The sequence below is a fragment of the Clupea harengus genome, chromosome 18, assembly GCF_900700415.2.
Source record: "Clupea harengus chromosome 18, Ch_v2.0.2, whole genome shotgun sequence".
Classification (NCBI taxonomy): domain Eukaryota; kingdom Metazoa; phylum Chordata; class Actinopteri; order Clupeiformes; family Clupeidae; genus Clupea; species Clupea harengus.
Window position 1 is genome coordinate 9,286,558 of NC_045169.1, and position 25,529 is coordinate 9,312,086.

Here is a 25,529-nt window from a genome sequence, read left to right on the forward strand (position 1 = left end):
GGTGCAACAGCCATGTATGACGCACTGCATGCTTCATAGGGAGAATGTTGTTGTCAAAGACATGAATGATGGATTCTCAAACGTCAGATCTCTCACTAGGTATGAGATATTTCATCCATACTTAAGCTTCTCAAGCTACTCCATTCTTTGTCCCTCCCTAATTTAATACAGAGTGATGGCTAACTGTAAGGGAGAAAAAATGTCAATAATACAATAAATTGAAACGAGTTGTGTGTCACAGATGATTTGTAATTCTGTTCAAACGTGTGTAGGGGACAGTGTGTGTGTGACTGACACTTAAATCCAAATACATTTTATGAATATCAGGCCCAAATTTGGGGCGGCAGGGGTGGGGGTCCCTGCTCAGTGTCTCTCTCAGCCAAGGGGTCCTTGGGCTGAAAAAGGTTGAAGACCCCTGCTATAGATTAAATTGGCCTAGTTTGTATGTAACTAGTAACAAGTTGGATACTAGTTTGTATGTAACTGACTGTTTTTATGTGTCGTGTGTGTGTGTGTGTGTGTTAGGCACGTTCTGAAGCGGAGCGTTCTCAGCTGGAGGTGGAACTGAAGCTGTCGGTGGAGCACCAAGTTACGGAGAGACTCGCACACATTCAAGAGGAGAACGCCACCAGCACGGCCAAGCTACGAGAACATCACAGGTACACACACACACACACACACACTTCATCATAGACATCACAATATCACAATATGTTATCACACTGGCAGACATACAAACCATCCAGAAATGCTTATCAACCAACAGTTCCACAGTGCATAGTGCACCTTTTACATTGTCTATGTATTGTGTGTGTATGTATGTGTGTGTGTGTGTGTGTGTGTGTGTGTCTGTCTGTCTGTGTAGGAAGCAGCTGCTGGACCTGAGCTCACGACACGAGCGGGAGATGTCAGCCCAGCACAGCGAGTTCAGAGCCCAGCTGCAGAAGCGGGAAGAGAAGTTGAACACACTCACACAACAGTACGACAGCAAGTAAGTGTGTGTGTGTGTGTGTGTGTGTGTGTGTGTGTGTGTGTGTGTGTGTGTGTGTGTGTGTGTGTGTGTGTGTGTGTGTGTGTGTGTGTGTGTGTGTGTGTGTGTGTGTGTGATCCGATCATAGGTTGTCACTCCAGACACATGTGGAGACGTATTCTAATGCCAGGTGTGAACTGACGTACTTAGAGCTGTCCACTTGCGATCGGATCACCTGAGACGCATGTTAATACCAGATGTATGCAAATTGGTGTTTCAAATTCTGTGTGTCTTGTGTATTAAGAGCAGTGTTGTCCTTGCCTGTCTTTTGTGCGTGTGACCGTGTTTTGTGGTGTGTGCCCAAAGGCTGTCCACGATGCAGGAGGAGCTGGTTTCCATGGCAACCTGCAAGCGGCGGCTTGAGCATCAGAGGGAGGAGTTAGTGTCTCGCCTGCATGGCATGATGCGCTCCCACTGGACTGAGGCTTTGAGGCTGCTGGCCAATCAGGAACAGGTACGAAGCAGCGGCTTTAGCTTTGGCTTATGCGTCATTACTGACGGACTTGATTCCTCGTGCCCACGTGGCTAATGCTGCGATGACCCTGGTGTCCTACTGGTTAGGAACAGGCCTGGTTACCTCTCGCACTTTTATAATGGTGTCTTGGTTTTTGTGTCAGGCCTTAGATTGACTTTTAACAGCGCGTCACGCCCACAAGCCTAACAAAAAGAAACACACATACACAAAACCTGTGATACGTTTTACATTTACAAAACCTGCCTCCAGTTTCTCTGTGTGTTTTTAGAGTAGTGAATGTTTGTATATCCACATGTTAAGTGTGTGTGTGTGTGTGTGTGTGTGTGTGTGTGTGTGTGTGTGTGTGTGTGTGTGTGTGTTAGTTGGAAGGCCCTCTCTCTCCCTATGCTCTGTGGGAAGGCCTCGGGCTCCATTCGTCTCCAGTGGAAACAAACACAACAAGCTGCAAGAGGATCAACACAGACAGCACACACTCAACAGGTACACACCTGCACAGCTAGCAGACACTTGCAAACACATACATCCTCAACAGGTCAATGCTCACGCTAAGTAATGAGGTGCACGCACAGTTGCACATTTTTGCATATACAAGCGACTGTGTACAAAACTACTTAGCACACATGCAAGCAAGAATGCTCACTCATGCTTAATCCTCTCTCTCAGTCCCTCAGGCAGTAGTGCTTCATCTGTCCAGAGAGAGAGACGGAGGGATGAGAGGAGAGAGAGAAACAGGGGGAAGAGGAAGAGGAGGAGGAGGAGAGCCTGATAGCACCCTCTTGAACCACAGTCACATCTTCACTCCTCTTGAACCTCAGCTGGACGAGACCGGCCTTACAGGTAACTCACTCACTCACTCTTTTATCACATACAAACTCATGCAACCACACACACACACACATATATGCATTTAAACGTGCCCCAAAAATACATTGCATAAGCATCACACGGTACTTCCTAAGGCCATATTTGGAGCGCACTCATGGCACCAGTGTAGGCCCCTGGCCCCGCATCACACAGCCCTCTGTCCAACACAAGAACTGATTGTCCTGAGGACACAGCGGAGCGCCACCTTGCACACCATTATTCACATGCATCTCCGTGAGAGATCCAGAATCCATGCCCAGAGTCTGGGACATAATAACAGCGTATGAATGAGAGTGTGTTAGCCAGGTGAGGGCCATAACCAACTCAGCCAGCCTTCACCACTGACTGAACCTGGCTGGCATGTGTTGCGCACGCAATGAGCGAGTGCTGAGGTCGGAGGTCTCTGTTCTGATCTGCTCACAGTGAAATCCTCTCAGCAGATAGTTAGAGCCATACTACAGGATCGTGTCCGTAATGCATAGATCCACAATTACTCTTCTCTATGTGTGGATATTTAACATGCATGTTCAAACACAGACACAACTGGAAATGTTTGACACAAAGTACAGACAGTCTACCTTCACACGATTCATGATTCACACTACTTTGTGTGTGGGGGTGGTAATGAGGCAAAGAGCCTATTAGAGACTGCTGTAATCTCTGACTGGCTAAATATATTTATCCCTTGCAGTTCTCAAGGTAATCTTAAAATAGACACACACACACATGCACACACATAAAGCCAGGTTTTCAGGGAACATTCCTGGCTTAGTTCTGTGTGTGTTGAGGAGCTTGTTTTGTTGCATAATACGTTCTGCAGGTATATGTAACCATATACTGTTTATACTGTTTTTGCTCATCAATATGCACATGTTTTGATGGGTGTGTGTGTGTGTGTGTGTGTGTGTGTGTTTACAGCACTTGGCAGCTGCGATCTGCAGCTCTGGGAGAAAGTGCCAGGCGGTGGGGGTGATGGAGGGAGGAAAGACAAGGGACGACTGGAGGGAGCAAACAGTGCAGAGAGAGTGATGAGCGACAGAGGAGGAGGAGGAGATAGACAGCAGAAGCGTCAGACCAAGAGTCATATTCAGAATGTGAGTCAGACGCTCCACCCAGATCCATTTCAGACCCCAGACCAGTTCAAGAGCTTAAGACAGTTCCAAACCTCAAATCAGTTCCAGAACTCCAGTCAGTTCCAGAACTCTAGTCAGTTCCAGAACTCCAGTCAGTTCCATAACTTAAACCAGCTCCAAACCTCAACTCAGTTTCCCAACTCAAGTCAGCTACAGCCGTCAAGTCAGTTCCAAAACTCAGGTCAGTTCCAGAACTTGGCTGACACAGAGGCCACGGGTCGCAGCCTGGGTCAGAAGGCCAACCAGTCTCAACCCTCCAGCCAGAGTGGGCCTGAACGTCCGATCCATGGCCAGCCCAGCGACCGGGGTTCAAGACGGCTTCAGCCTCCAAACCACTTTAGGGGTCACAGCGTGAGTCAGACCTCCAGTCACCTCCATACCAGCAGCCAGAGTCTCAGCCAGACAGAGGTCAGCTGCTCCTCTCCCGAACGGCCAGCCAATCACAGCAGCTTCAGCTCTGAGGTGTACAGCAGTGATTTGGAAAGAGGGCTGTCAATCAAACACCACAGCCTACCCTCGAAAGCAAAAACTGTTGAAGGGTCGTCCTCAATGAGACAGAGTGAGCTCCAGTACTATATCACCAAGGTGAGTGCATTTCTTTACACTAGTTTGCACACGCTTTTATCCAAAGAGATGTGTTACATTGGGAGGGTATACATCTCCACAGTATGTGTGTCCCCTGGGTATCAAACCTTTAATCTTGGCATGGCTGGCACCAATCTCTTCTGGTAGTGCTACAGGAACAATGGTAGAACGTGTACATTCCTAGGGGTCCCGGTAGAGCACTTATTCTTAGAAATTCACACGCACGTGCACACAAACACACACACACACACACACACACACAGAGTTAGTTAACAAGAGTCTTTATAGACATGCAAACACACGTCCATGAATGCTTTCTCTCCCCCCAGCTTTTGGACTGTGCCCCTGGTGACCCAGTCCTGGATGCACCCGTGCCAGCCCTGTCACAGGGCACAGGGGGCCCGCCGGGACCCCCGCATTCAGACCCACTGAGCCAGCTGCTCGCACAACCCCATGCCAACGGCCAGACCATGGAGCAGATCCAGCAGCTCTACACCAACCTGCTCAGGTGAGGGAGAGAGGGAGAGAGAGAGAGAGAGAGAGTGTGTGTGTGTGTGTCTTGGGTGTGCATATCTTTGTGTACATTTGTGTGTGTGTATTCATGCTTCCAGTCTAGAACACATGAAGACAATGTCGATTTAAAATGTCTTCCATGATTAATGTAGAGGTAGGGGTCTAGTGTGCTCCGGATAATAAAGTAATCATTAATAGTAATAATAACAATAATGAAAGTAAATTATGTGTATTTGTGTGTCCTGTGTCCATCATACCAGGGCTGAGTATCAGAAGAACATGTCTGCTGTCCAAACCAATCTGGACCAGAAGCTTAGCAAGCTGGAGAAGAGTGAGGTGAGGACAGCGCAGGAAGATAACACTCCCAATGGAGGGCAGCGCACCACACTGCAAGACCTCATAACACATAGAGCAAATACATAACAATAGAACAACCAACACAATGAACATCCTCTAGCTCCTAGTTCTGCATTGCTGGATGTGTGTGTGTGTGTGTGTGTGTGTGTGTGTGTGTGTATATATATAAATGGGAGTGGGAACATTATTGGCATTTAAAATTTCCAAACCAATCTTAATGCTTCCTGAAAATAGACATGGGCTGTAGTGGGTGGGGATTCGGAGGAAACACTTGCCCTTGCCTTGTTTGTGTTTGGAACGCTTCATATCCACAATTTCCCCGAGTCACAGTGTGTCTCACAAAGTGTCCAAGTCAGATCTAAGCCTGGAATACTATAGAGCTCCAGTATGCTGAGAATGCAAAGACTGCACCGCTAAATACCAGGAAGCACAACTAAACAAGACCCAGTCCCCCCCCCCCCCCCCCCCCCCCCCCCGACCTTCTTTTACATTCATCCACATCAGCATGAGCAGCACACCACAGTACACTATGAAACAACACATTCAGCACTCCCACAGTGTAGCTTGTTAACGCTTCTCCTTTCCTCTGTTTGAAAGCAGGAGTGTGGGCCGACAAAACTACAGTCTAATTCAATGACAGATCAGCAGCGGCCACCACAAGCCATTGCCTCCCGCGGTCGCAAGGCCGGACCAGGTCAAGGTCATAGGACGGGGCTAGCGAAGACCACTGCATGGAGATGAGCGAGAATATGTGTGTGTGTGTGTGTGTGTGTTTTGGAACTCATAACGCAAATTGTCTGACAGAACCATATTCCAAAGGTGACCACAAAAAACGTAAACACACTGTACTGATTCTCCTGCCCATGTACAGTGATTCTTTTTTTAAATGAAGTGTTCAGAATGTTATTAAATGATGACTGTTGTTTTTAATAAATTGTTTGCATTTGTGTGTTCTTTGAAGTGTCCGTGTTATGTTTATCTCCTACATTTCTTTGACCAGTTTGTCTTCAATTCTGAAGTTATTTCTTTTCTGTGTTTTTTTTTTTTTTTGACCAAATGAGTTATTTCGAGTGTCCCCACGTTATCCATCCGTACCACAGAATTCATGAATTCCACAGTTTGCTGGAAACATGCTGCCAACCAAACCATCACCAAAACAATGCCACTCCACCTGTAATTAGAATGTAACAGGATATTCCCACGAAGGAAAGCAGTAACATACCCATGTCGTTTGTAATTCAGTTTTGCATTTGACATGAATTGTCCTCAAGTGGTAAGTCTGATTAAGTATTTTTTGATCAGTTGATTGATTGATTGACATCACTTCTAAAAGGATGACCCATGTTGAATTCCTCTCTGTAACGTCACACACTCCCGTCACCTGTCAGCTAACTAAATATCCAAGAGAAGGCTCCACCAATGGATCACAGATGAAGGGGGATTTAATAGAGCACTTGCTGACCAGCTGAAAATGAAAATCATAAAAAGAGGAAGTATATGTCAGAACATCAGTATTCAAGAGCTCTATAAACATTACTTAAGAAATTAAGTTTTTTTTTTCTGTCATTTTGATAAACAGGTGTTTCATCATCTCATCACTGGTGAATTGTAAATATCTGAGAATATATCGCACATACTCACACAAACCACCAACGGCCGAGAAGGCATACTGGCCATGATTATAGCCTGTAGAACAGGGGTTTTCAACCAGGGGTCCGTGGCGGCATTGCAGGGGGTCCGCGACATGAGCCTATGTTGATCAGTTCACCATTGAATTATTTTATTTTTATGAATTCGCTTTGAGGGGGGGCGTGGCGATGGCGGTTAGTGATCTACCCTGATAACTGCACACATTTAAGTGTTATAGGCAGAATATCTGTGCAGGGGGAGGGGGCGTGGCGGCGGCTAGCGATGCACCCTGATTATTTCACATATTTAAGTGCTATAGGCAGAATATCTGCGCGGGGGAGGGGGCGTGCAGGCACATCAGTGGGCCGCAAATTACTTTCTAGTCAGAATGGTGGTCCCTGGGACAAAACCAGTTGAAAACCCCTGCTGTAGAAGACCACTTTAGCACATCTTTCTCCTACCTCCCTCTCTCTCTCCCTTTCCCTCTACCTCTCTCAATCTCCCATCCTCCCTCTCTAATTCCATTGAGGTGAGACGCTTGAATCCTTGAGCCTGATCTTTGCACTAAAGCTGTTTGGCTTGGTATTAGTACTAACCTCTACACATGCACCTGTGACTAAATCTTTGCAGCAGAAAAACGGGAAGAATGTAGACCCACTTTGATCGTGGTGGATATAAGATGGACTATAACTTTTTTTCCTACGTCTTTTGAACCTGCATTCTGGATTTCTACTCCAACTGGAAACAGAAAGGGAGACTTCCAAAGGAGATTACCAGCTCTGGATTACTAGGCAAAAGGGTGTGCCTGTAATTATTGCTTCTTAGTATTCTATTTTCTTCTGAAGATTCTTCTGGAATGTTTTCTTTCTCTGGCATTCCATCTATGCTGATGTAATATTTCTAAAATTCTGCTGTCAATCACCACACACTCACCATCTTATTGGAGGGGATGGCACTTTGCTGAGAGTTGACCCGGGTTGCCTGGTGAGAGCCTTTTACATTCTTCATTTAATTCTTATAATGTAATCTCTACTCCCTCTCTCACACTTACACACATTTACAGACAAGACGTGCTATCTCAGCACTTATTATCTCAGCACTTATTGTACAGTTACTGCACCTCAGTGAAGGCAGTCTAGGCTTTCTTGCTTGTGAGGCCTTTTGTGTATTATGTGTGTATATGTGTTTGAAGACTCCTAAAAGTTGGAGCACTGTAAGAACGCACCACTGTATTGAACTCACGTCCATAGGTCTCCAGAGTGTCCAGCTCAGCTGTTCACACTGTACACAGAGATAGATGTGTGTGAAGTAGGCAGGGGCGGAGATCCCATTTCATTGTAGAGGGGGACAATACATGGTCAAATTTCAGAGTGTAATTCCGGGGGGGGACATGAAAAAATTGCTTTCACGAGAGCTAGCATAAACTGCTAAATACCGAATTCTCTTATCACATTTACAAACAGAAATTCGAAGTCATTTTAGAATTATCTAAACAGCATTAAATGTACTAACACGAAATATCTATTCACAGACAAATAAAGTCCAAAGTTCAAGAGAACTTGATGCTCAAAATAAGTTATAAAACAGCTCACCAGGTAATCGAACTTGCAACCTTTTGATTACAATACGACTTCTCTACCTCATACGCCACTGTCACTCCATATTACTATACCAGCATAGTTCATGGACCGCACAAAAAGATGACATTAATTTAACTTCAGATAATTTAACAAATCTGGAGAGGCACTGAGATGTAGACCTACGTTTATTAACTAGCATGAACCTGCCCTGACAGGACATTGTCCTAGACTTAGCTAGCTATCTTAACTGTGTTAATTACCGGCATGCGTGTGTTATCGGCAAACATTCACGTTGTCATGCCAATCCATGAATAAGCTTATGTGCATATCGATTGGAACTTCATAAATGGAGTTTAGAAAACAACTTCTTCTTTACATGTTCTTACTGCGTTCGAGAATGAGGTAAATCTCTTTACATATCGTGTATCATAGCGGCAGCGACAGGGGACAGAGGAGGAAACAGTCTGACAATCTGACCGTGTAGGCTACTGGGCTGATTAACTGAAACACGGAGCTGCCGGTAGCCCTGCCCATTGGAAACAGCATGTGAACCAAACCACTTTGAGGAATAGGGGGAACATGATTTTTCAACACTTAAAAACACATTTTTTTACGTCTATAATTAGCACCGCTTGTGTCGTCGTATTTTTATAAAAAAAAAAAAAAAAAAATCAAAAAATATTTTTTTTTTTTTTAGTTTTCAATGATTGTTGGGGGGGACAACTTTATGGTAGGGGCGGGATCTCCGCCTATGGAAGTAGGCTATCTTGAGAGGTAGGGGGCTGAATTAAAAGCGTTCAGGATCAGGGTAAATTCATAACCACTGTATAATGCTATACTGGGATGAGCTGTTTGAGCAGAAAATACCAACCCTGGTCAGTGATGTGAAGGATACATGTCATATTTGATTGTGTTGTGTAATATGTTATTCACAATGGTGGACATAGTGAGGGTTGTGAGGGTATTTATTTTAATTTGTTTATGTGTAAGAAGAGATGTGTTTTGCTGGATACTTCTGCTATGTTACTATGCTACTGGTAGAGGGACGTCCAAGATGGTGGGTTCAGTACCCTAGGAGCACACAACCATATCTGTGCCGTAAGTCACTCTGGATGAAAGTTTATGCTTAATGTAAATGTGTGTGTGTGTGTGTGTGTGTGTGTGTGTGTGTGCACCATATATTCTATACTCCATTCATATATCTATAGCTAACACACTCAACTCAAATTAACGAAGGTGTGTGTCGGAGGGTCAGGTTAGGTGTAGTGAGGACAGGCCTTACCAGGTGTGTGTGAGTGGTTTGGGTGATTGCGTGACACTGTCTTTAGATCAGCCATCATACTGGCATCCTACTTGAACTTGCCTACTTAATGCCTGCTGTGATTCACATGTGTTTCTTTAACACACGGACACATACGCAGCAGAATTTTGTAGAAAGACACAAATACATGGTTTCACTTTAATAGCCAGCTTGTTTGAAGAACATGCACATTTTCACATTAATTATAGTTGTCCACCGCACCTCTATCCCTCCATCCTTGTGTGTGTGTGTTCATGGAGACCTGACATGAGTTAGCTTGACTCCCCTGACCAAGGACACCTTAAAGCTTTAGGTGTGTGAGTGTTCTGTGTAGGTATTATGTGGAAACCTATTTACTATCTCCAATTTTATATTTTAATCCTTGAAACTATTTAAAATGCACTTTTTATTTCTCTCTCTCTCTCTCTCTCTGTCTTTCTCTCTCTCCATGCTCATCTATCCTCATGGTTAATCTACAGTGCAGATGGGCTTTGATGAGATTAGGCTTAAAGCAGAGTTTCTCTTTCTGACCCCTGCGAGGAGGAGGAGGAGAGGAAAGAAGGATTGTAGAGACAGAGCAAAGAAGGCATCAGTGCAGGCACTGAAAGGAGAAAGAGAGAGAAGAAGACATTTTCAGAAAACATATAGATAAACGGGCCTACAATACATCCAGCACTTATGGTTTACTGTGCCCCCCCCCCCCCCCCCCTCTCTCTCTCTATGTCTCTCGCTCCAACCCTTGCTCTCTTTCTTAATAAGCTTAGTGTTGGTTAAGGATCTATTTTAGAGGTCATTAACTGCTCTCTGACTATCAGTAGCGTTGGCCTCAGAAGCTGTCTGATTGCTCCCAAGTCTCTTTCTCTGTTCAGTCTTTTTGGTCTTTGTCTATGTAGTCTTCTATATAAGTTCTATAATATATAACATATAAACTCAGTGTAGAGTATGTTAAGCTGCAGTGCAACATGTTTTATAGGACATAAAAGAAACTAGAAAACAGTCACATGTTGGAAATAATTCCTTCTCTCTTTCTCTCTCTGTCTCTCTCTCTCTGTTTGTGTTTCCTTCTGTCTTCTGTTTTTTGACGAAGAATGAGCAGTAGACTGAAATTGACATTGAAATTAAATTAATGTTTTAATCAATACCTCCTCTCTCCCTCTTTCTTTTCTCTCTCTTTCTTTTCTCTCTCTTTCCTCTCTTTCTCCTGCTCTCTTTTTCAAAGGCTGACCATGGTGCAATTATTTGGGCCAAATCCTCTGCAGCTCCACATCTGAAGAACGCACACGCTCAAACGCACTCCCTCCCTCCTCTGGAGACCTGACCGCACAGTCATGGAGACCGGCTCAAGGCGGACAAAACATGGCTCACGTTTACACGCACACGCACACTCCCACGCAGACGCACACTCGCGGACTTCGTGCAGCCACTGGCTGTGGGTGTGGCTGTGGCTCGCCACGGCAGTGCTGTTGCCGGCGGAGGCGTGGGGGACGACCTTCAAGGTGGCGCTGGTGGGGCCCTGGACGTGCGACCCCATGTTCGCCAAGGCGCTGCCCGACCTGGCCGCCCGGCTGGCCATGGCACGCATCAACAAGGACCCCAGGATCAGCGGCGGCTACTGGTACGACTACTCGCTGGTGAGCGAGGAATGCCAGACGTCGCGCGCCCTCGCCCGATTCGCCAAGCTCAAGGGCTACGCGCACGCCTTCTACGGCCCGTTCAACCCGTCCGTGTGCTCGGCTGCCGCGCTGATGACGAAAAACTGGCACACCGGACTGCTGTCCCCCGGCTGCCTGGACTCCAGCACACACACCCCTGCCGACTACACCGACAAGTCGTCCAACGCGGCGATGAGGCCCCGCGGGGCGTACGCCACCTTCATGCGGCCGCTGCCACTCTCCGCGCACGTGCTCTTCCAGGTGTTGCGCTTCTTCCGCTGGGCGCACGTGGGAGTGGTCAGCGGCCAGAGCGACCTATGGGAGACCACGGGGCAGGAGCTGGCCACCTCCCTGCGCGGGCTGGGGCTGCCCGTCAGCGTGGCGGTCACCATGGAAGAGGACGACGACGGGCCACGGCGAGCGCTGAACGCCATCCGAGAGAAGGACGGGGTCAAAGGTGAGTGAAGCAGGATTGGTGGAACTGTTCTTCTGTATCCTTGCTTTGGTCTTTTGTTGTATTGTTGTACGACTCTATCTGTCATTAGAGTTGTGTTCTTGTCTTCTCTACTCTTATAATTTGTTTGGTCTCACTATCTCTCTGTCCTCTCTGTCCCACGTCACTCATCCCTTCCCTAAACACTCTCACTCGCTCTCCTTCCCCTTTGACACACTCTCTCTCCTCCAAAGCTTCTCTTTCTCGTTGCTCTAGCAGTCCTTTACCTCACACTTTCCCTCCCATCTGTGAGAGTCACACCAACTCCTGTCTCTGTGAAGTCCACAGTCCGAGGCAAATAGTCTGGATCAGATTAAACAGAACCGATCATAGAACTGCACACGCCCATTACTACTCTTCTCTTTTTGTTTTCTTTCTCTCATTCTCTTGTTTCGTTGGATTCTTCCTCTCAGTGGTCATCATGTGCATGCACTCAGCTCTGATTGGTGGAGAGGAACAGAAGCGGCTGCTAACGACGGCGATGGACATGCGCATGGTGGACCGTGGCTATGTGTTCATCCCCTACGACACACTGCTCTACTCACTGCCCTATCAGGACGTGGAGTACCCGGCCTTGACCAATGACAGCAAGCTGAGGCGGGCCTACGACAGCGTGCTCACCATCACACAAGAATCGGATGATCGGAACTTCTATGAGGCCTTCCGTGATGCACAGAAGAGCTATGAGATCCGCAGTTCAGCAGCACCAGAGCAGGTGATGGACATAAAAACACACACACACACACACACACACACACACACACACACACACACACACACACAAGTGTGTGTTCTAATGTCTGTGTGTGTGTTCATCCACAGGTATCACCTCTCTTTGGCAGCATCTACAACTCTCTCTATTACATCGCCATGGCGGTGGAACAGACGCGCTCGGACACTGGTCGCTGGGTAACGGGCGAGACATTAGCCATTAGCAAAGGCAGGTTCGAGTTTGAGGGGTTCAACCAACAAGTTTACGGAGGGTCGGAAGGCGCCGGAATGCAGGTCCGCTACGTTGTCCTGGACACGAACGGGTTTGGTGGCCATCTGAAACGCACGCACATGCTGGAGGCCACTCACACACACGCTCGCTTCGGCGGCCTCAAGTACATGGGCCAGTCCATCCACTTCGCTGGGAGCTCCCCCTCCAGCGAGTCCTACTGTTGGTTCAGTCCGCGCATGGCCTGCAATGGAGGTGCATACCATCTGCCTAAGAAGCGGGTGTTCTCACTTTTGAGTTATTTAGAAGTCATAGTCTGTATTTAAATGTTTTAATATGACCTACCTGATATTCATTTTGTATCTGTCTTACTCTTTCTATCTGCATCTCGCTCTCTCTGTCTTTCTCTGTAGGTTTAAGTGTAGGGACACTCATTTTCCTGTTTCTTTTCCTGTGTGTGTTGGCTGGAATTGCCTACAAGAACAGGTGTGATTCATACACACACACAAACACACCTAAATACATACACACACACACACACACACACACACACACACACACACACACACACACAAAAACACACACACACACACACAAATACAAACACACATGCAAACAACATGCAAACAAAAGTTTACACACAGGTCCACTGATTGATGCAAACAACAACAAAAAACTCATGGCAGGAATAATCCAAAACTTTACTGCCACTTTAAATTGAATTTCAGCAGAGCTCATGTTTCCTTTCTGTGTGTGTGTGTGCTGTATGTTTGTATAGGGATAAATTTGGCCATTTTGGTCCCCTCTTTGGTGGTGGTGGTGGTGAGGATGGAATCACCAAACTTGTGTTGACTCTTGAGGATGTAACTTTTATCAACACCTCCGTGAGCAGAAAGGTCAGTAGTGTGCTCTGTGTCTGTGTCTCTGTGTCTGTGTCTGTGTCTGTGTCTGTGTCTGTGTCTGTGTGTCTGTGTGTCTGTGTCTGTGTCTGTGTCTGTGTCTGTGTCTGTGTCTGTGTGTCTGTGTCTGTGTCTGTGTCTGTGTCTGTGTGTCTGTGTCTGTGTCTGTGTCTGTGTGTCTGTGTGTCTCTGTGTCTCTGTGTCTGTGTCTGTGTCTGTGTGTCTGTGTGTCTGTGTGTCTCTGTGTCTGTGTGTCTGTGTCTCTGTGTGTCTGTGTGTCTGTGTACCTGTGTGTCTGTGTCTCTCTGTGTGTCTGTGTGTCTGTGTGTCTGTGTGTCTGTGTCTGTGTGTCTGTGTGTCTGTGTGTCTGTGTGTCTGTGTCTGTGAAAGCGATAAGTGTGCAGTGTCTGTATTGGAATGTTTGCTTTTGTGTTAGTGTACATGTGGTGTGTGTGTCTGTGTGTGTGTGAGAGAGAGAGTGAGGAAGCACCACATGTGGTTTTACCAGAAGGACACACCTGTGTGTGTGTTATGTGGATGAGTATGTGTGTGTGTGTTATGTGGATGAGTATGTGTGTGTGTTTTATGTGGATGAGTGAGTGTATGTGTGTGTGTGTTATGTGGATGAGTATGTGTGTGTGTGTTATGTGGATGAGTATGTGTGTGTGTTTTATGTGGATGAGTGAGTGTATGTGTGTATGTGTTATGTGGATGAGTGTGTGTGTGTGTTATGTGGATGAGTATGTGTGTGTGTTTTATGTGGATGAGTGAGTGTATGTGTGTATGTGTGTATGTGTTTATGTGTGTATGTGTTATGTGGATGAGTATGTGTATGTGTATGTGTATGTGTGTGTGTGTGTGTTATGTGTATGTGTGTGTGTGTGTGTGTATGTTTGTGTATGCATAGCAGACATTCGTGGGCAGTGTAAGAGGATTGGTGTCTGTGTGTAAAAAGAATGTGTGCATATATGTGTGTTTATAAACATGCATGTTTCAAAGGCGTATAGAGGAAGCTGTTGGGTGTGTGTGTATGTGTATTTTAAGGATTAGCATATGTATGTAGTTGAGTAACACGTGATTTGTGTGTGTGTGTGTGTGTGTGTGTGTGTGTGTGTGTGCGCGCGCGCGCGTGTGTTTGTGTGTGTGTGTGTTGCAGCAAATTAATGAAGAGAGCATGGTGGGGAGTACACTGGATGTGAAAACCCCCGTTCGATCCGTTAGTTATATCAAGGCTTCCCCCTGCTCATCCAACGTTGCCATGCATGAGGTGAGACATTCGCATGCACACACACACACACATACGCATGCAAGTGCACACACACATGCACACACCCATCTGCCCTCACACACATACACTCATCTTCACTTTTTGTAAATGTTTTGAATTGTTTGGTGGCTGTGTTGCCAGGGTGAATGGGTGTGGCTAAGGAAACACCCCAAGGGAGACAAGGTGACATCCATCACCCAGAAAACGACTGCCATCCTACACCAGGTAACGTTAAAATCCAGAAAAGAGGCACATCTAACTCTTTTCACCTCAAGTGCTTTGACCCATTCAAAAGGAATGGACTTGGATAATATGGTGGATAGGTATGTGATTCGGTCTTGGGTTCACGTTTCGGTACGTTTTCGGTACAACAGGGGAAACAAACAAGCAAATAATGCTCCATCGTAAGACTCTGACCTCCTGAACTGGAGCTTGCCCTCGTTTATACAGGCACAACGGACTGACTCAAATGCACATGTGAAGCCACATTGTAGCAGGGCTCAAGCACTTTGACCGCTAATTGACACATCCGACTTCAGTTGAATAATTTCGTTGTTCATTGATCTTGACTAATCTGGCTACAGCTGATCGACAACAACTGGTGCACTGCCAAAACATTACAGGGAAAATGCACCGTCTAGAATTTCTGCTCTGCACTTGTGAGTAGTAACATTAGACATAACTAGACTATTTTGACAGTAATTGTTTGGATCACAGCACGTACCGAACCGAGGACGTTGCGTACAGATCCAACCGTCCGGTTCTGAACTGTTCTGTAGGAATATTATGGTGAATGATATAGTGTACTAGCACATTCCTAAAACCTGGACAATAAAACAATCAGTTTTCTAAGCCCATTAATATCTGGTGGTTAACCCACCAGCATCTGAAGTTAGGAGTAATTATTAAATGAATTAAATGAGAAATAAATGTGAAATAAAAATGATGTGGATGGGTATGATTGTGTGTGTCTGTGTTGTCTTACATAGTTAAGAGACCTGAGGCATGAGAATCTGAACCTGTACGTGGCGCTCTTCCTGGATGTGGGCATCTTTGCCTCAGTGATGGAGCACTGTATCCGCGGAAGCCTGGATGACATGCTGGCCAATGAGGAGATGAGACTGGACTGGATGTTCAAGAGCAACCTAATGCTAGACCTCATCCGGGTAGGCATACATACACATACATTCTGTACACACACACACGTATATACATACAGAAACACATTCCCATGTGGAAACACACAGACACACACACACACTGAGTGCAGACATAAAACTGCATTGGTTTTCTGAAGACATTTTTAATTATGTTGGGTTTGATGTTTCTCTCTCTCTCACTTCCTCTCTCTCCCTCCTCATAGGGGATGAGGTACCTACATGGCCGTGGGATCACTCACGGGCAGCTAAAGTCTCGTAACTGTGTGGTGGACGGACGATTTGTCCTGAAAGTGACAGATTACGGTTATCCCAGCATCTTAGAGGCCCAGAACATTGCTCTAAAGGAAACCAACCATGCAGGTAACACTACAAGGTTCAATCAAAATGGTTTCGTCATGCTTTTACGTTCCCTCTCACAATCATGTTGTTCACATACTGTCTACTGTACACATACAAAAAGATACCAACAAACTCAACATACCTTTTAAATTAACCTAAATCCATGAGTTCAGTGATTAAGATCCGTGAAAACTGTGAGCCACCCCCACCAACCACACACACAACGATAACACATGCAAGCATATTGTTACACTTGCAAGGCATTTTCTAAATAGGTCTATGTTCGCCACATAGAGATAAGACGTTGTTCAGTGATGAAGGTGCTTCCCCGCTGAAGATTGAAACATTGACTAGTAACTGCTACAGCAGATGTTGTGAGCCACACAGTGCAAACTGGGCAGTCAGTCACTCGCACTGCACAGCAGTCTAATGGACTTGTGATTATTATTCTATACTACTGGGAGTGAAAATCTGTGAAATCCGTGAGATTCATCGTCTCATACGTGAGACGTGACAGATAAGATTTGTGAGACTTGACAGGTATGACTCACACATCTGTCTTCACACACAGATTAATGCTGTTACATGCAATCTCATACTCATATCATATTAACACACACACACACTCACACACACACACACACACACACACACACACTCATACACACTCACAGACGCATGCATACACACACACACGCACACACACACACACACACTCACACACACTCATAAACACTCACACACACACACTCACCCTTTTGCTCTCCTCTCTGCAGACCTGCTATGGACAGCTCCAGAGCTCTTGCGGAAGCCCAAACCAAGTGGGACATTTCCCGGCGACACCTACAGCTTCTCCATCATCGTTCAGGAAGTCATCACACGCTCCCCGCCATTCAGCACGTTGGACATGCCTGCCAAAGGTGAGGACATATGTATGGACGCATGTATGATCACCTGATTTATGTGCGTGCCTGGTTTTATGGTGAGTGAGAAAGAGTGCGTGTTCCAACGTTCCAAAGACACAACAAGGGTGTTTTCAGCAAGACAGATCCATTTATTAACTCTTAAATTCTCCAACAAAGGTAGTCAAACGAAAAGACATAAGCCCACAGGCTTGCACACAGAGTTACTGGAACCCTTCCCCTCGTCAGCCCCGCTTCCCACTGACTCTTTTTGGTCAGTAATCAGGAAGCAACAGTCCTGTCCTAAGGTGTTACTGATGTGTATGTGTTCATATCGGGTGACAAATGTGTGCATTGTCCATTGTCAATTAATTGACGTGTGTGTGTGTGTGTGTGTGTGTTTGTGTGTTGCAGAGGTGGTTGATAAGGTACGCTCCCCTCCTCCTCTATGTCGTCCGGAGGTGTCTCTAGACGATGCTCCCCTAGACTGTATCCAGATCATGAAACAGTGTTGGAGTGAGGACCCTGAGCAACGACCCACATTTGAGGAGATCTTAAAACAGGTAACACACACATACATACACACACATACATACACACATAGGGGTGTAAAAAATAACCGATATGTATCGATATCCGATTTTAGCGTGTAAGATACGACTACAACGATGCGTAAAGTCCCGTATTAAAATGACATGAACCGAACCTTTGCCCGATTTAAAAGTTATGAACCGGTTCACAAGCGTTTGTCTCTCCGTTAAGTTGCTACGCAAAACACTCACTCGCTGTCCTGTTGCATTTTATCTCAGTCAGAACAATGACAGCCTAAGCCAGTCAGGCTGTATTCTCACAAATAACGCCCTGAGGTACTGGAGGTATTGTATAGACCTGGAGAGAATTACTAGACAGATTACAACTCCCAATCATTTCAATGGCTAATGCTATGCTAGCTACGCTATTCATTTCAATGGCCAATGCTATGCTAGCTACTTCAGCCAAGGAAGAGAAATCGCTGTTGATTGCGTGATTCTACAGACATCCTTGGATTTAAATCATTATAATAATAATAAATAGGAGAATATTTGTTATATCATTAACAATTATGTTTAACATTTATAGTCATGATTTTGAGACCGAGCCATCGTGATGTCCTAACATAAATAAAAGCACTATACGAACACTGCAAATGGCAGTGAATAAATAAATAAGCACTCAATTCAATCGTGTGGATATAGCCATAGTGGAATAGAATGGACACATCTACATTCTGCAACAGTACCTCCACCTCCGCACCAGTGAAATTAGGTCTGGGTTTCTGTATGCAAGTCCAGGTGCATGAGAAAGCATGTTCAATTAAAGAATCAGTGCACAGCTAAGAAAACTTTGGCGGTTTAAGAAGACATTTCCAGGCGTTCATGAATCCGGCGGAGATCTTTTCTTAGGTTGGTCTTTCGAAGTTGGTAAGAAGATATTTAAGAAGACACAATGTTCGAGAATGTTCATTGTTTCCTCGCAGTGTTTTCAATTATTGAACTGCATCGCACTGAATCGTACTGAATCTTTTTTTATCAACATGCAACTTTTCTTGTATCTTATCGTGCCCATTGTCGAGGTATGAATCGGATCGTCTTTTTCATGAGAGATTCACACCCATAACACACACACACACACTCACACACACACACACACACACACACACACACACACACACACACACACACACACACACAACCACACACACACATGCACATACACACACACTCTCTTTCACAAACACACAGTCAAACACATATACACTAACAGACTCCCACCCACTTTTACTCTTGCTGAAGGATTCATCCTGCATATATTGTAACAGTACAGCACTTTAACCTGCCGTATGTATGTGTGTGTTTCTGTGTGTGCAGTTTAAGCAGATTAATAAAGGGAAGAAAACTAACATCATAGACTCCATGTTGCGGATGCTGGAGCAGTACTCTTCCAACCTGGAAGACCTGATCCGAGAGAGGACAGAGGAGCTGGAGGTGGAGAGGCAGAAAACAGACTTACTAATGGGTCAGATGCTACCAAGGTCTGTGACACACACACACACACACACACACACACACACTCTCTCTCTCTCTCTTCCTTCTCTCCTATCTTTTTCTCTCTCCCCCTCTCGTTCTCTCTTTACATCAGCCTTTTCTCACACAAATGGTGTCTAAATAAAGGTCTGTTTTATTTTTTTGATGACGGCAAACCTACTTACTGATGGCATACATATAGCTATATAGTATAGTAGCATAGTAGCCTTCATAGCATAGTAGCAAAGTAGCCTTTTTAGGTGCCCTTGATTCATATGGTCCAATAAAGGGGTTTCTAAGAGTTTATCTAATCCTTTGGTCTTCCTACCCTTCAGGACTGTGGCTCAGGCCCTGAAGGCGGGGAAAAAAGTGGAGCCGGAGCACTTTTCTGAGACCACGCTCTACTTCAGCGACATCGTGGGTTTCACCACCATCTCCTTCCTCAGCGAGCCCATCGAGGTGGTGGACCTGCTCAATGACCTGTACACACTGTTCGACACCATCATTGGCGAGCATGACGTCTACAAGGTGTGTGGGGGCCAAAAAGTGTGTGTGTGTTTGTGCGTGTGCGTGTGTGTGTGTGTGTGTGTGTGTGGGTGGGTGTGTGTGTGTGTGTGTGTGTGTGTGTTTGTGCTGTTCTCAAAGTAAACACAATTATGTGCACACACTACAGATGGGTCATTTACTCACAGTCTAACTTTTTGACATTTTTGCAGTACCTTCTGCCTTACTGTACATTGCATGTCAACTGGACTGTAACTGTAATGTTTGTTTGCCATCTTCATTAGACAAACTAAGACCCAATCATTGATCACTCACTAGGACTCCTCTATGCTCCTTTGACCTTTACTCAACTCTGTGTATACAGACAGTATGTACAATACAGTTTTGTTTTGTGTTCATGAAAAAACACAAAATAACTGTTGTGTGTGTGTGTGCGTGTGTGTGAAGGTGGAGACAATTGGTGATGCGTACATGTGTTCGTCTGGTGTTCCGAATCGGAACGGTAACCGCCATGCGCAAGAGATGTCCAACATGGCTTTGGACATCCTTCATTCCATCGGCACATTCCATGTTAAGCACATGCCTGATGTCAAGCTCAAGATCCGCATAGGACTGCACTCAGGTACCTCAAAAATCACATCAGATCACAAACCTCATCACCTCACATACCTCATCACCTCACATCACCTCACATATCACCTCACATCACTTCACATCACCTCACATCATTTACATTTAGTCATTTAGCAGACGCTTTTATCCAAAGCGACTTACATATGTGCGACTTACAATGTATACACATTTTACATTTACACTGATGGCACACTGCACATCAGGAGCAATTAGGGGTTCAGTGTCTTGCTCAAGGTCGCTTCGACAGGGAATCGAACTAGCAACCTTCTGATTGCTAAACGACTTCTCTACCTCCTGTACCACTGTCGCCCCTATCATCACCCCGCCCCTATCATCACCCCTATCATCACCTCACATCACCTCACATACCTCATCACCTCACATACCTCACATACCTCACATACCTCATCACCTCACATCACCTCACATACCTCACATCACCTCACATCATCTCACATCACCTCATCACCTCACATCACCTCACATACCTCACATACCCCATCACCTCACATCACCTCATCACCTCACATACCTCATCACCTCACCTCACATCACCTCACATCACCTCACATACCTCACATACCCCATCACCTCACATCACCTCATCACCTCACATACCTCATCACCTCACCTCACATCACCTCACATCACCTCACATCATCTCACCTCACATCACCTCATCACCTCACATCACCTCACATACCTCACATACCTCAAATACCTCATCACCTCACATCACCTCACATACCTCATCACCTCATCACCTCACATACCTCATCATCTCACCTCACATACCTCATCACCTCACATACCTCATCACCTCACATCACCTCACATACCTCATCACCTCATCACCTCACATACCTCATCACCTCATCACCTCACATCACCTCACATACCTCACATACCTCACATACCTCATCACCTCACATCATCTCACATACCTCACATACCTCACATACCACATCACCTCACATACCTCACATCACCTCACATCACCTCATCACCTCACATCACCTCACATCACCTCATCACCTCACATCACCTCACATCACCTCACATACCTCATCACCTCATCACCTCACATCACCTCACATACCTCATACCTCACATCACCTCACATACCTCATCACCTCACATACCTCACATACCTCATCACCTCATCACCTCACATACCTCATCACCTCACATCACCTCACATCATCTCACATACCTCACATACCTCATCACCTCACATACCTCATCACCTCACATACCTCACATACCTCACATACCTCATCACCTCATGACCTCACATACCTCACATCACCTCACATACCTCACATACCTCATCACCTCACATACCTCATCACCTCATCACCTCACATACCTCATCACCTCACATCACCTCACATACCTCACATACCTCACATACCTCATCACCTCACATCACCTCACATCACCTCACATACCTCACATACCTCATCACCTCACATACCTCATCACCTCACATCACCTCACATCACCTCACATCACCTCACATACCTCACATCACCTCATCACCTCATCACCTCACATCACCTCACATACATCACATACATCACATACCTCATCACCTCACATCACCTCACATCACCTCATCACCTCACATACCTCATCACCTCACATACCTCACATCACCTCACATACCTCATCACCTCATCACCTCACATCACCTCATCACCTCACATACCTCATCACCTCACATCACCTCACATACCTCATCACCTCACATACCTCATCACCTCACATCACCTCACATCACCTCACATACCTCATCACCTCACATACCTCATCACCTCACATACCCCATGACCTCACATCAAATCACCCCACATCAGACTTTGGGGGGTGGGTTGTCAGTGCATCAGTGCTCTCAAGTTATCAGATCACAACAGCTGACTTTATGTGTCTTCTCTCACCGGTATGTTTGTTAAGAACTCAAAAAGCAACTTAGCAAAACAGCCTCTTGTCACCTCACACACCTCACATACACTGTGTACACTCATCTTTCAGGTTTTTCACACAACCAAGGACACTTGTGTACCCGAAACACGTGGACAAGAGGCTGTTTTGCTAAGTTGCTTTTTGAGTTCTTAACAAACAGACTCTCTTTGTCAGAGACAACCCATTTCGTTGGAGAGCACAAACTCTGGCGTGCCAAGTTCAAGGTGTTTTTAAAACGGTTGGAGGTTGGATCCTGAACAAAGCCCTAAAGGGGGTCTGAGGTAGTTACACAAGTAAAATCCAAATAACAGCATCTGCTGTAACTTTATCTGACCAAAGCATGCCAGCATAGGCCTCCAACCTGTGGCATATATGCATGAGAGGCAGACCAGCGCCTCCTGGTGGATGAAATGTGTTTGTGGAAGTGTGCTGTCTAACTAGTGAGCTACTACCAGTGAGGTACAACAGTGTTAGGAATTTGGTGCATGGAGTCGAAGCTAAAGAAGAGGTGAAAAGAAACATTCAAAGTCACTCCACCAGACCTTTGCACGTATATTTAAAAGGGTTTATTATACTCTCTCTCTCTCGCTATCTATCTATCTATCTATCTATCTATCTATCTATCTATCTATCTATCTATCTATCTGCCTATCAATCTATATATCTTTAAATCTATTTATCTGTCTGTCTATTTCTGTCTATCTATCTATCTATCTATCTATCTCTCTATCTATCTCTGTCTGTCTCAGGGCCTGTGGTAGCAGGTGTGGTGGGCTTGACAATGCCACGCTACTGTCTCTTTGGAGACACTGTCCAAATCGCCTCCCGAATGGAGTCCGGTGGCCTGCGTGAGTGTTCGCCCGTACCAGTGCATTTCCTTACAGTTTCAAACATGAAGAACACAGCAGCATACTGTCTCCCCAGGCTAAGCTCGTTCATAGCATAGGCTCCCCAGGCTAGGCTAGTTCATAGCATTCCTAGCTTGTGTTTGTGTCTTATGGGTGATGGGTTTGTGCTTTTATAGCCCAGAGGATCCATATAAATCAGGCCACCGTGGATATTCTGACAAGCTTGAAGCTCGGCTATCATCTTCCTGTCAGAACGAATAAAGAACTAAAGGTAAGCACACACATACACACACACACAGAGAGACATTAAAGTACACATTGTATTTACACATTGACGCTTGCATTATTTATTTCTCTTATACACACAGACACAGTAGCATACTCAAGATTATACACACACACATTCACACACGCACAGATTTTAATGCACTAAAATGTATTGGTCTCTCTAGAAAGGCGATGAGAAATCGTACTGGCTGGCCGGGAGAGATGGCTACAACAAAGTACTACCTGTACCACCAGACCTTGTTGGAGGGTAAGAGAGAAAGTGTGTGTGTGAAAGGAAATAAATTGGGAAGGAGACTGTGTGTGGTGTGTTTCTTTAGTTGGAAATAGGGCTGTGTGATTGCGGTCAACTTGTGAAAGTAGTCTCTGTAATTAAGTGTTTTTAGGCTTGAGTGTTTGTATCTGTGTGTGTGTGTTAAGCATACTGTATTACTTTGTAGTGCGTAGTTTCTTCAGCTAACTTCTCCACTCTTTCAGGGCGAGTAACCACGGCATCAACATTAATGATCTCCCCGTCGAACGCAGACAGAAGTTCATCGAAAGACAGAAAGTGAAGAAATGAGAGAACAGGTGCTGCCCTCCTCTCCTCTTCCCTCTGTCTCTATTCATCCCTCCTCTCCTGTCCTCTTCCCTCTGTTTCTGTTCATCCCTCCGTCACTTTTCTACTGTCGTCCTTCCACCCTTCATTTCCCTCCAGTATTTACATGAATGTCGTTCATCCATTTATCTTTCGGTTTGTCATTCTATTTCTCAACCCATTTTCCTTTTGCCTCGCCTTCATTCCTCTTCATCGAGTTGAAATTTTAATTCAAAAACCACATTAGACAAAATGTCTGAAATATTACAGCAACACAGTAATCCTGATGAAAGGTGCATGAACCCTTCAGCAAAGGAGTTTTTAATACATTTTAGTACAATTTAAGTACAATTTTAATAAAGGAATGCACGCATCAACAATGTAAGATTCTAAAACTCCATGTTATATTCAGTGGACCCAGATATTCTTTAGAATATTTTAAAACTATTCTATACACACGTTGTGATATATCCTGCTGAAGGGTTAACAGACACACTAATGTAAACAAAAAGAAATGATGAAGATAATAGCAGACTCGCTGCTATATTATATAATAATGATACTAAAGTACAGGTGTTGGCACACATATGAATGTAAAGTAATTGTATTTATTGTGGTCTTATGTTCATGGACCGATTTTTCTGCACCAACAGCCTATCTCAGGAATGGGGGGATAGATGCAGAAGACTGGAACGGAGAGATCATTTTTTGCCTCTGTGCACTCGCATGATCAAGGAGCACCATGCCCTCTGTAAAAATGCCAAGTACACTCACAAAATGTTTCATCTGTCCCTCGTAAACACAAACACGCGCAATCTCGGTCTAAACTTTCTCCTGGTCCCTCTGATACGCATAAACAAACAATTACAAAAACCAAAGCCACTGCTACAGGCCCAATGATCTTGAGTGTGTGTGTGAAGTGTGGGTGTATGTGTGTATACGTGACCAAATGCATGTGTAAGCTGAAAGAACAAAATATCTACCATGTTTCCTTCTTTCTGCCAATCTCAGGATGCCACTCACCTGAACTGCAATCAGGTTTCAATGGGAACAAGGGGTGGTGCATTCTGGGAAATTTAGTTATTTGGTTACCGTGATGCATGCATGTGTGTACTGTCTTTACAATATGTACTGTATATGTACTGATACTTTACTGAAATTCACATTTATCAGATTAAATTATGTAATTTAAGGATTAAGAGATCCATTGTATTGTGATTCACATCATAAGTGATTCACACATGTATGTCATATATGTGAAATATATTTCAGATATATATTTTACTACCGTGTTTCCTCGGTAGTACTGATCTGTTCTTGTAAATTATGTTTTCTTGTAAATTGATAGATGAACAGATGTATGCTTGTGCACACACATGATCATTTTGCAGACCAAAAGGAGATTTTTTCATGGTAGTCTTATGATTTCTGACAGCTGAGTGGTTATGTTCTGTGCTCTGCAGTTGGGGGTCTGTCAGGGGTTGGATGTTTATTTTATGACAAAATAAACGTTGGTAGACTTTCTGGTGGATTGTC

At 45.0% G+C, this 25,529-nt stretch overlaps 2 protein-coding genes across 8 annotated transcripts in view; both read left to right on the forward strand.

Moving 5' to 3' along the window:
- Positions 1-6,610, forward strand: part of cntrob (centrobin, centrosomal BRCA2 interacting protein) — a 14,658-nt gene extending 8,048 nt beyond the window's left edge. For 2 of the 4 annotated variants that reach the window (XM_012817583.3, XM_031584965.2), the window contains 9 exons: positions 526-659; positions 866-991; positions 1,337-1,484; positions 1,868-1,985; positions 2,169-2,342; positions 3,288-4,087; positions 4,417-4,595; positions 4,861-4,936; positions 5,555-6,610. In XM_012817583.3, the coding sequence (XP_012673037.2) occupies positions 526-659; positions 866-991; positions 1,337-1,484; positions 1,868-1,985; positions 2,169-2,342; positions 3,288-4,087; positions 4,417-4,595; positions 4,861-4,936; positions 5,555-5,698 (1,899 nt within the window). In that variant the 3' untranslated portion in view covers positions 5,699-6,610. The remainder of the gene's footprint in view (positions 1-525; positions 660-865; positions 992-1,336; positions 1,485-1,867; positions 1,986-2,168; positions 2,343-3,287; positions 4,088-4,416; positions 4,596-4,860; positions 4,937-5,554) is intronic. The other 2 variants (XM_031584964.2, XM_031584966.2) reach the window with 2 other exon arrangements.
- Positions 6,611-7,080: 470 nt separating this feature from the next.
- Positions 7,081-25,517, forward strand: LOC105891408 (retinal guanylyl cyclase 2). 4 transcript variants are annotated; one of them, XM_031585134.2, is made up of 20 exons: positions 7,081-7,570; positions 10,686-11,575; positions 12,025-12,326; positions 12,434-12,806; positions 12,965-13,037; positions 13,330-13,447; positions 14,607-14,717; positions 14,859-14,942; positions 15,707-15,883; positions 16,081-16,237; positions 16,993-17,136; positions 17,533-17,681; positions 19,026-19,189; positions 19,517-19,709; positions 20,133-20,307; positions 23,033-23,131; positions 23,308-23,402; positions 23,584-23,666; positions 23,894-23,986; positions 24,624-25,517. In XM_031585134.2, exons 2-19 carry the CDS (start codon positions 10,795-10,797, stop codon positions 23,976-23,978), a joined length of 3,363 nt encoding a protein of 1,120 aa, XP_031440994.1. In that variant the 5' UTR covers positions 7,081-7,570; positions 10,686-10,794; the 3' UTR covers positions 23,979-23,986; positions 24,624-25,517. The 4 variants fall into 4 exon arrangements, with proteins under 4 accessions (XP_031440994.1, XP_031440995.1, XP_031440997.1 ...); XM_031585135.2 differs by having other exon boundaries at positions 7,082-7,570; positions 24,647-25,517; XM_031585137.2 differs by lacking the exon at positions 7,081-7,570 and adding an exon at positions 8,973-9,041.
- The last annotated feature ends 12 nt before the right edge of the window (positions 25,518-25,529 follow it).